Genomic DNA, 11,740 nt, shown 5'->3' with positions numbered 1-11,740 from the left:
GTGTGCCCATGCTATTTTATTGTCTAATGTTGAAAAGCTAGAAGCACTTTATTCAACAGCAATCTGAATGTTCCATAGCAGAGGCTGGGGTTGATGACCAGCGTGGTCACTTGGTGGATTATTCTGCATCCATTCAAACGGCTGATAAAGATCAGAGAATCATGAACAATGGGTATGATTGGTGAGCAAGGGGGAAAAACAGAATAAAAGTATTACAAGTGCAGTTATAAATGTTAACACCTAAGAAGCTAAGACTACAAAAAGATTGTGATGTTGTGTTATAGAGGGAGGCTAGGGGCATTATTACAAAACTTCTATGTTCTTATATTTCCATTATAACTGTTTTAACTTCAAGAAATGTCTGCCGCTCTAACTTGTAATCAGACACCAACTGCATTCTTCTACTGTAGACCTCTCATACGGCCTCAAATACCACTATTCAAGACTTACTCAAAACCAACAAGGTCTTACTGGAGAGCACAGGGAACTATATTCAACATCTTGTAATAAACTATAATGGAAAAGAATATGAAAAAGAATATGTATATACGTATGTATGTGTGAATGTACATATGTAGGACTCACTCTGTGGGGACCGTGCACCCTCTGTTCATTTGTTAACCTCCTAGAAAGCCTACACTATTGTCAACGTTCAGCTTTGTGAACAATAACCCCTTCTGTCTGACTGCCTTCAAGAAGGCATCCCGGAGCGATGGAACGACCAAAACCAGCTGCGAGTGGGAAGGCTTGGCCACCAGCTGGCCAGATTATATTAGATAAGTGACTTCACCTTCCTGGACCTTCATTTACCCAGGTGTAAAATTAGCTCGTTAAGTTTGAGTCACTAAGGCCCCTGGCAGATGGAAGATTCCAAGATGATGAGATAGGTGCTGAAGGGAATGGGCTTGGGAGGCCTCCTGGGGGTGCAGTCTAGGGGAGGAGCCACGGCCAGCAGGCCAGTGAGTAGGCAAGTACCTGAGGGAGGGGCACCCGAAGGGCCCAGGAAGGTGCGGTAGCTTCACACCCGAGGCTCAGCCACCACGTGAGTAACGGAGGTGGCCCAATTCCTCTACTTTGAGAAGTTTTGCCATTCAGCTCAATGGTGGTTTATTTATAAACAACAGGAATTTTATAATGAAATATCCAAGTCTGTAATTTTTAAGCACATGTTGCCTGCATTTATTCCCCAATTGTCTCATCAAAAGACATCCTCCAAATCAAGGATGGGCTTTCCTTATCTTTCTCTTGTAACTCATCTCTTGCCTTGTCCAAGTACCAGACATACTAAAAATGCTCGATAAATACGTGGACATAACAAGTCATCTTCCATATTTACATTTATCTTACTTCTGAAAGGTGACACCTTTTTTTAATAGATGAGGAAACAAAGACAAACAAACAAAAAAAGCTACTGTTCCCAGAGCCCTCAGCTGGTGGGAGAATGGAAACATTTCCTTGTCCCTGGAGTACAGGCTTAAGGATGTTCTCAACTGCTCTCTGAAGAACCATTCCGCGCACAGAACAAAATCTGAGGAACCTCTTTAGCATGAGACTTTATTTCCTTCTAATGGCCAATCCCGCAAACCACCTCTATGAAATGACTGAATTTTTATTTCTGAAGGAAATGGCCCTAGATATGCTCAGTGTAAACTTTAATCATGCGTGAGGCTTTTTTCGGATCAAATATCCCAGGTGAAGAATACCAATTTACAGACATTTAATTGCCTCTCAAATACTATTTCTGAGGTCAAAAGCACTTTAACCTTCTAAAGCACAAGAAGAGGAAAACAAATTCTTAAACACAAAATAACACATCATTTCATAAGCCCAGAGGGAAAAAAACCTCAGGCACCTTTGCAGATATTTGACAAGTTACAGCCGCAAGGGAATTTTTGTGGCTGTTTAGCAAGCAGCTGGAAGGAAGAATAGTAAATGAAGAGAGATATTTGCATCTGCTGGCACGTCCACTACACAGCTTCCTGGGTAGTCACACTGCAAGGTTTGCAGGATCCACTCTGAACGCCACCTCTGAGGGTCTCAGCTGTCATCTTTTATTACAAATCCGCATCTCAGGCCAAACGTTTGCAGTTTGCAGCCTGATCACGTGAAAGTCAGGGAAGTGGACAGACACCATAGGCAAAAGTAAATTAGAAATAAGGGGCTGCCTCTCAACCCCAAGAGGAAGAATCATTGTCTTGTTAAATTATCTCTTTCCCAGGAGGCCAGAGTGCCCACAATTTCTCCATTAGCCCTAATTTCTCACCTCCTGTTTTCCAAAGTTAACCTAATACAATTCCCAGATCTGCGGCTGAGATTTCTTAAACCCTGCTCTTTCTGGGCGGGGACAAGCAAGAACAGAACAGAGTGAAAACGGTCAAGAGACCACCACCAGAAATAAATTACCATTTTGGTGCTTAGAAACATTACATCCTAAATATAGTCCAAGAGAGGCCTCTGCTGGTCAGAAAGGATGTGGGGAGGAGGTTGGGGGCATCCCTGAGTCTGCGGACACCTTCCTCCTCATGCAAATGTCGTTATCAGCAAAAATTCCTCGACAGACCTGTTTAGTCATCTGTCAAGCATGGGTGAACCCACCGCCCCAGACACACCTTACACACGGCCCTGTTCTCTTGCCGGGGGGCATCCACTTCCACGATCTCATCTGAACTTCCCAACAAGCCCGCAAAGGCAGTCCTTACATGCTCCTTTCAGGGCGGAGAAAATCAAAGTTGACAGGAATTGGAGGAGTTATTTGAACCGGAACAATGGCCTTTAGCTAGAGCTCTTCCCAACGGTTTGCTGGCCTCTCAGGTGATAAGCTGATTTTCTTTTTTCCCTTAGCCTCATAGAAACAACCCCAAGAGATTAAATGCTAGGTGCAGAGCTGATGCTCAATAAATACTGGTTAATCAACGTAGCTCCATTGATTTGAAATATCATTTCTCAGCCTACTGATAAAGCACACACAGGGGCGGTGTGGAAAGCAGGAAGCACCCGCCAGAGAAGGGAGGGAGGGCTGCAGGAAGAAGAGCCCTCCCCAGCAGCCTCTGGGCAGGGCGACTGGCTGGGAGCCTGGGATGTGGACGCCGGTCGGCTCTCAGAGGCACGTGCTACACTATCACTGCATCCTTTACACGGGTCACGTACTTCTGTGCTCCACCTGTCTGGGGAAGCAGAAGACTCTTACTAAAATCTAGTTTTTGCATTTGATTTTGAATTTCTTGAATTCTCCATGAAACGCATTTCATCCGAGTTAGCTTCTGAGAAAACTTAGTCACTTCTTTCGGCTCGATTTTCTGCCACTCTTAGGTCACAGCGCAGAGGAGAAAGCTGCCTGAGGAAAGTCGTCCATCACCCTATGATGGACAAGAGGGAGGAAAAATATACATTCATCTATTTCCAATGTGTGTGTGGGGGGAGAGACATCTGTTTCCCTTCTAGGAAACATTTCTCCCACAGAACAACCAAAACACAGCCGGCAGGGCTCATGGGCTCGGCTGCCAGCCGGGTCCTGCAGTTGGGATGCCGAATTAGTGGTGGCGGAGTCTCCACAGCAGGGGGCGGCCCCGGACAAGCCTTCACTGCAAAACACCGGCCTCCTCCTCACTTCCTGCCAGAAACCAGATTCACACTCAGAAAATTCGCAGTGGTTCTCGCAGTGGATTTTAGCATCCTACAGAAAAAGAGTCGCGTTTACTCATTCCGTAAATAATCCCTCTCTCGGCCGAGCGCGCATCATCTCACTGACATTCTCTCTTGCACATTTGTCTCAGGGGCAGCCAGGGTCAGGCGTGGTGGTTCAGACCTGGGCTCCACCAGCTGGTGCCCACCGCGGCCAGGACACCAACCGGGAAGATTTCTGGAAAGCTAACCTAGAAAGCTAGACTTAGACAGCATCTAATGAGCCATTCATACTGAGCAAAGACCATCGCTGTGCACTTACACCCACTAAGATCCTTTCTTGTCTGACACGCACAGATCTAAGAGGGAAGTTCCCAGTACAAGAGATTTGGGTTCCAGGCCCTTTTCCGTGAGTTCTCTTCAACCTCGTCACCTCCTTTCTCCTCTCTGCGGGCCCAGTGAAGCCTGTGCAGGGACCTGAGCCAATGTCCTCGCTTAGCTTCCCTCCTGAGACTGGTTCGTTGGCCACTGAGAATGCATTAAATCCCTCCCACAGGGCAGGTACCCAGGGCATGGGTGCTGCCTGTGGCAAATAATGGACAGCTGTTGGCCCCAAATTTTCCTCCTTCCCGGACAGTCATCCCTCACTATCCGCTGGGAATTGGTTCCAAAATCCGAAGTTGCTCCAGTCTCGTATATGAAATGGCCTAGTATTCGCATATAACCTAAGAACGTCCTCCCTTCCGCTTTAAATCATCTCTAGATGACTCATAACTCCTAATACGATATAAATGCTATGTAAATAATTGTAAATACAATGTAAATGCTATGTAAATAGTTGCCTGCATGCAACAAATTCAAGTGTTGCTTTTTGGAACTTTCTGGATTTTTTTTTTTTTTAATTTTAGATGCATGGTTGGTTGAATTCAATCCATCCACAGATGCAGAGGGCCAGCTGTATAACTAGGCCACCCTTCACAGCCTTCCAAGCAGTCAGGACCGAGTTCTAGCCAGGTGTGCCCTGTGCCCTCTCCAGACCTGGCCTTGGAACCAGTCTGGTCTCTTCCACAGCAGACAGAAGATGGTAGAGCCTAGGATGGAAGGACCCCTGAGTCACCACACAGAGGAAAGCTGCCCATCAATCAGAAAACTTGGCTCTGTACTTTACGAAACTTCTGTGTTAAATGTTTAAGACTGGGATGACCTGTTGCAGCAGCTACAATTACCTTAACTCCTGCTGCCTCTACCTTGGACATTGGGTGACTCAATAACACTCTGTGGGAGGAACACAAGCCCGTGAACCATCTTGCATTCACCCAGCGTGCCAAAGATGCAGAGAGGAAGACCAAAATCTTGGAAAGAAGGATGATAGGCACACGATTTTCGCCGTTTTATACCTTTTGGATACAGTCTGAGATTTTTTTCCCCTCCCCTTAGATGACTAGAAAAGATCTTCAGGACTTCCCTGGTGGTGCAGTGGTTAAGTGCCTGCCAATGCAGGGGACATGGGTTCGAGCCCTGGGCTGGGAAGATCCCACATGCCACGGAGTAACTAAGCCCGTGTGCCACAACTACTGAGCCTGCGCTCTAGAGCCTGTGAGCCACAACTACTGAAGCCCCCGCGACTAGGGCCCGTGCTCCACAACAAGAGAAGCCACCACAGTGAGAAGCCCGCGCACCGCAACGAAGAGTAGCCCCGGCTCCCCACAACTAGAGAAAGCCCGCGCACAGCAACAAAGACCCAACGCAGCCAAAAATAAATAAATAAATAATTATTTTTAAAAAAGAAAGAAAAGATCTTCAAAGGCTTCAAAACCTAAGTTCTGAACCAGGGGAGAGGTACAGTGGCCTGTGAGAGCAAAGAGAAGAGGAGGGTCACCCCCTGTGCATGTTCTGACAAGGTGGCCACCATCATGCCAACACCGCCAACCACGCTCCAGAATGCTGGAAGCCTCTTCTGCAACCTTGCTCTCACAGTGAGGGGTCACAGCAGATGACCCCACGTCTGTCCACGCAGCCTCTGCCATCTCTCAGCAGAGTGGGAAGCTGGTGAGTCGTCCTCATCGCCCCCTTTCATGAGGTCCGCATCTCTCTTCCATGGCAGCTCTCCCCGGGACATGCAGGTCTCTCCTGTTCTGACCATTTTCATTTACGGAAACCTGTGCTCAGGCAGGTAGAGGATGGACAGGCCTGATAAACCAGCCCCTATTGAGGTTAAAAGGACACCCATCACTGGTGGATTCCTAACCATGTAAGAACACTAAGGAATCATCTAGTCTGGGCCCTTATCCCTTAGAGAAGGAAACTGAGGCCCAAAGGAAGGGAGTGACCTGCCAAGAAATGATGCACATGGGGGCAGAACCCGCATGTCTTATCCTTGATTCCACACCTCTCCCCCTCTCTTGGCCTCCATCACTCTGAATGGATTTTACAGTTTTCCATGGAAAAAACTTCAAGGCTCTGATCCTCTGATAGTGGGATTTGGGACATCAGCAGAGAGGCCAAAGCAGCCCTTCCCAGTGCCACACAAACACAGGCACCATCTGTAAACCCAAACCCAAGCATGGACTCATAAGACTCATAGGAGAACAGGGCCCAGTATTCTCTGGGGCCATGGCTGGGAGGGAGTCCCCACTCAGCCTTCACCACCTTCCTTTCCTAGCTGTCATCTGGGAGCCCTGCGTGGGCACACCTACCAATATTTGTTAATTTGATTTCCTTTCTTCATTCAACATTATCAAGACTCACATTGGGGTATTGAGGGGCCTATGGAACTTATTTTTAAAATAGCAATGAAGCCTCTAGAGAATTCTTATGTCTTTAAGACTGTGGCCAAACTTGGAACTCCACCAGAACTGCATGCTGCAAGGGACAAGAACCAGATTTGGCCCTGAATACTTCAGGAATATCAAGCACAAAAAACACACTTACTGAGCACTTGCTATGTGCCAGACATCAATCAAAACACTGAAGGAAAGGGGTCTGAGTCATGGTTCGCGGTTATCGATGGATCGAGGAGCAATTGAGAGAGACAGAGACAGAGAGTGGGAGAGAGATTTACTGCAGGGGTTAAAAGCAGGTACATTCGGGCTTCCCTGGTGGCGCAGTGGTTGAGAGTCCGCCTGCCGATGCAGGGGTCGCGGGTTTGTGCCCCGGTCTGGGAAGATCCCACATGCCGCGGAGCGGCTGGGCCCGTGAGCCATGGCCGCTGAGCCTGCGCGTCCGGAGCCTGTGCTCCGCAACGGGAGAGGCCACAGCAGTGAGAGGCCCGCATACCGCAAAAAACCAACCAAACAAACAAAAAAACAGGTACATTCATCCAAAAACAATATTGGATGATTTTTTAAAAAGTTTTAACCAATGGCTTTGACACTCTAGATAGTTCAAGGAGGATGTCATTCCCCATCCCGGCTGTTATTTCACTGTCAAAGTCATCTTTAGAACAGTTAAAAGTGCCCACTGGTTCCCTGGGTGCCTTGGTTCACTTTTTTTTTTTTTTTTTACTATTTGCTGGCGTGGAGGGCAGTTCCTCTTCCTCAGCGTCGGGGGTTTGGGGACCAGAGGTTCTTCATCCGTTCTGGGGGGACACCCAGTGGCTCTTCCTTGCCGGAAGAGGAGCAGGCTTGCCCCGTCTTTCTGCTGCACTGTGTCTTCCGCGTGGCAGCTGACAGTAGCACGGAAGCTCTAGCAGACTCACGCTCCAACTGGACAGCACCTGGACCGGAACCAGGGCGAGCGAAGAGCAGAGGGGCTCCCCTGAGAGGTGAGACTGCTGTGTCTCTAGGGTACCCACCCCCCACCCCCGGAGCATCGGCACAGACCTCAAGGCTGGAACACCCGCAGCATTCCTCATCTGCTTCCCTGGGACACGAAGACCCTCAGGGCAGCCCGAACTGTATGACTGTCTCAAGGACACAGAGCCGGGACTGGAAGCCATGTGGCAACTCTAGGCCTGTCAGCAGCCAGAGTGCCCCGCTCTGCTCAGTGAGGACAGCCACCCAGCCAACAGCCCAGCGACACTAAAGCAAGCCAGCGGCCACCCTTCATCCTGTGCACCTCACACCCACATGCAATAAGAACCCAAGATGCCCCCCAAAAGACCCCAAAGCTTTTAGTCATATTTCCTGCATTTGTGGTTTCTCCTTTAACACAGTGAAGCAGGAAGTGTGATATGGCAACGCAATCAGCATTAATTTTATTAAAGGGGTTTGGAGAAGTTAAACTAATATCCCTCTATGGATGACGTGCATAACAGATGCCCTTTTTGGCTAAGCAGAAAAACAAACTAAAACAAACAACAACAAACCGTCAAAATAATCCACCCGAAAACATTAAAATATTCATGAGCTCTGTAAATCCAAAGAACATGCTTTTCAAGCCCATACTTCGGTAAAATAAGACAACAGGACTAGAGTACGACAAACTTATGGACCTGATGCTCGCCGGTTAATCCTTGGAGCTTCCATCCGCATTTGCACGCCAAGTGCAGGGTTCCGCAGAAGGCTTCATCTAAATTAAATCCCTGCTGCGCTGCACCGGAGCCTCTCGGGAAGTCGGTCTGTCCCGCCAGCTCACCTTTCTGCAGGTCGATGTTCTGGGTCCTGGTCGCCGCGCTCCCGGGGCGGGACGCCGGCCGCTCACACCCACTCGGACTTGCTGGGGCCCGGGAGCGCGGCGCTTGGCCCGCGGGAGCGCTCCTCCCACCCCGGGGCCGCCGCTCCCGGCCCGGCCCCGCGCGGCTGGTCGCTGGCTGAGGACAGCGCGTCGCTCTCGTCCTCCCCTGGCAGCTCCGGGTGCCCTGGCTCGGTGGGCTCCGCTGCGGGGCTGTACGCGCCCTGCCCCCCAGTCCGCAGGCCCCGGCGAGCGCGCGCCCCACGTCCCTCGGGCGCCCCGGGTCCCTCCCGCGCCGCACTCCCCGCCCCTTGACACGGCCTCCTCCGGGCCCCGCCGTGTCGCCTGCGCGTCTCCCAGCGCACGCTGCAGACCAGGTCGGCGACACTGAGTAACAAGGACAGTGCGCAGACCGCCCAGACGAAAAGCATCAGGATGGACTTCTCCGTGGGCCGAGAGACGTAACAGTCCACCACGCTGGTGCAAGGAGGGTGCGTGCACGAGAATCTCTTGGGGACCAAGAATCCAAAGAGGAGGTAATGCAGGGCTCCGAAAGCTGCCTCCGTCAGGGTCCGGAGGCAGAGGTGGACCACGTAGCCCGAGGAGAAGTCCGGCACCGTCAGGCAGCGCCTGGCCCCCGGGGTCAGTTCAGGGCCGTCGTGGTCCTCTGAGTCATCATCCAGCCAGCGGGATCCACGTGCCGCCAGCTCGGCTCCTTTGTGCAGCACGTAGACACTGAAGACGGCGGATGGAAGCAGAACAGACACGCTCTGGATCAGCCAGAACCGCAGGTGGGACACGGGGGCGAAGATGTCGTAGCAAACGTTGGCGCATCCGGGCTGCAGCGTATTGCACACGAACCTCTCCTGCTCATCCTGGTAGACCGGCGACCCGGCCAGGATGAGCACCCCCATCCTCAGCAGCACCATGAAGATAAGCCAGATCTTCCCTGGAAAGAGGAAACAGGAAGGGCGCCATCACAGCCATACAAACACAGCTCCTCCTCCCAGCAACAGTTTTAAATCTTTACTGGTGCTGAGCCTGGAGAACCAAGTGTGTAAGCATGTGTTTTAGTCACAGCAACAGTATCAGCCTGTTAGCTCATGGGACGAATGTCTAATGAGCACTTACAAGGTGTCAGACATTGTGTTCAACTAGGCACACCTCGGAGATACTGCGGGTTCAGGTCCAGACCACCCCCAAAAAGCGAGTCACACGGATCTTTTGGTTTCCCAGTGCATATAAAATCTATGTTTCCACTATAACTTGGTCTGTTAAGCGTGCAATAGCATAATGATAAAAAACAATGCACATGCCTTAAGTAAAAAATACTTCGTTGCTAAAAATGGCTAACCATCCTCTGAGCCTTCAGCCACTGGTGGTAGTAACATCAAAGATCACTGATCACAGCTCATCAGAATAAATATAATAACAATGAAAAAGTTGGAAATATTGTGAGAATTACCAAAATGTGACACACAGACATGAAGTGAGCAAATGCTGTAGGAAAAATGGCGCCAATAGACTTGCTTGAGGCAGGGTTGCCACAAACCTTCAACTGTTAAAAAAAAAAAAATGCAGTATCTGAGAAGCACCGTAGAACGAGGTATGCCTGTACGTGTTTGTAAAATGCTTTGAAATTGGCAGATTTAAAGAAGCATGGATACTAAAATGTTTAATCTAGTTCGGCTAGTTCAGAGTTTGGGCTGAAAGTTCTAGAAAGAAAATTGGGCGGATGTAAGTAAAGTCTTCCTCTTAAAAAGAGTGAACTTTTTCAAGGATGTTAGTGCATTCCTGTAAGTGTGTATAGCAAATACAAGCTGCTAATTTCAGTGAGTTTTCTCTATGGTAAGAGTCCACACGATCTTTATGTAATCGGTGGGCTCTGTAGCCCTTTCATGTTGCTCTGTAGCCCTTGAAATCGAATTTCTTGAAGAACATTCAGTTTTTTAGACCTTCAATAATTCAGAACTCCTTCCCCCCATTCCAGCTATTATGAATTGAAGTTTGTCTTTCTTCAATTTATCATGAATAAATGAGGCTAACATAGAAATCAAAATAACTTCCAAGTCCTATTTTCATTTCATGAGTCAACTATTTTGGAGTGTGTTGAAGACCCAGTCAAAATAATCTGTAAATATTCTGTTTTGTGATGAGATACAGAGATCATCACCTGACATCAGAAAAACTAAACTCTCTCATAAATGAAGGCAGTTCAACTCAAGGACTGAGTGACCATTACGTGATAAAGTCATTAACTCAAACTTTTAAAACCAAGTTGGCTTCGTCTAAAAAGCAATGAAGAAGAAAAATACCAACAAATTCACAGACATATTTTAATCCTTTTCTCAATCCCCTTTACTAGGATACCCATACCTCTCTGAAAATTTAACTCGGCTACACCAAACTCAGAAAACGTATTACTTTGTCAAAAAAATAAAAACTAAACTAAAATTGGGATTTGGTTTAAAGTGCACAGAGAACTTACTAATCTTTACAAATGGAGCTTCAAGGATAAACCCTAAAAAGATGAACAAGAAAGCTTACTCAAGGCATGAATTTCTCTAACTTTGACTGTATTGTTCCTTTTCCTGGTAACGTAGCCAGAGAAGAGTTACACAAAAATACCCCTCCCATCTGCTCAGCCCCCGAATGTCAGCAAAAAGACTCCCCTTGAGAGAAACATCGCTAACTCCCAAGACATCCTTAAAGGATGGGGGAGCCTCCTTAAATAATGGAGAATTAGAGGAAAGCTTGAGCCCTGGTTCCCTGTCCTCCAGGGACAGGCAGGCCTTACTCATGGGGGAGGACAAGGAAAAGTGACCCAAGGCAGAACCAGTGTTCTGCAGGGGTTGGCGCTACTCACCCACCATGGTCACGTTGCAGTTTAGGGTGATGACGAGGAACCCCAGCAGGTCCAGCTGGTCCATGCTTTCAGGGGGTCACAGACTCAAGGTGGCTGGAGACTTCCGGAGCCTGTGTTCTCCAAGGAGGTGGGAAATCTTTGCAGGAAAAAATGTATCTTAGCTACAAAAGACTCCCAGGTGAGAGCTGGAGATACTAAAGGGAAGATTCAAGCCCAGGAGCACAAGGTCATTCTTCTGTCTCCAGTTGAGACGGTCCCGAGCTGTGTGAGGCAAAGCCTTCCTGACAACTGCAGTGACCAGAGGCCAGAAGCAGCCGTCTCTCATTGTGGCTATTCTTACCCTCTTGGGACATTCCAGGCCCTTGGCAGTGCTCACGTGTCTCCACCAGGAGAGCTGATGCTTCAGGATATAAGAGAAGCGATGACGTTCATCCCAAGAAAGAAAAGCTCTGTTAACCAGCCAAGTCTCTATTAAAAAGGCGTTTCCTCCTTGAAAACATTTCCACACCCACTTCTTCACTGCTTACAGAAGTGCTAAAATGTCCATATTTCGTCTCTTCTATGAAGCATAATCCACCATAACTCGAGCCCCAAAGGATCTTGTCCTCAACTCTGAATTCCTATACCATGGGTGCCAGCAGG

General features: G+C 48.6%; 1 protein-coding gene across 1 annotated transcript; it reads right to left on the bottom strand.

Moving 5' to 3' along the window:
• Positions 1–8,258: 8,258 nt before the first annotated feature.
• GJD4 (gap junction protein delta 4) lies at positions 8,259–11,162 on the bottom strand. Its single transcript, XM_007445870.1, has 2 exons — positions 11,099–11,162; positions 8,259–9,181 (listed from the first exon to the last, which is right to left on the bottom strand). The coding sequence occupies exons 1-2, from the start codon at positions 11,160–11,162 to the stop codon at positions 8,259–8,261; spliced, it is 987 nt and encodes a 328-aa protein (XP_007445932.1).
• Between the last annotated feature and the right edge of the window lie 578 nt (positions 11,163–11,740).

This window comes from Lipotes vexillifer, unplaced genomic scaffold (assembly GCF_000442215.2).
Source record: "Lipotes vexillifer unplaced genomic scaffold, Lipotes_vexillifer_v1.1 scaffold738, whole genome shotgun sequence".
In the NCBI taxonomy this organism is placed as follows: domain Eukaryota; kingdom Metazoa; phylum Chordata; class Mammalia; order Artiodactyla; family Lipotidae; genus Lipotes; species Lipotes vexillifer.
Note: the sequence above shows the minus strand (reverse complement) of the source record. Positions and strands in the feature narration are given on the sequence as shown.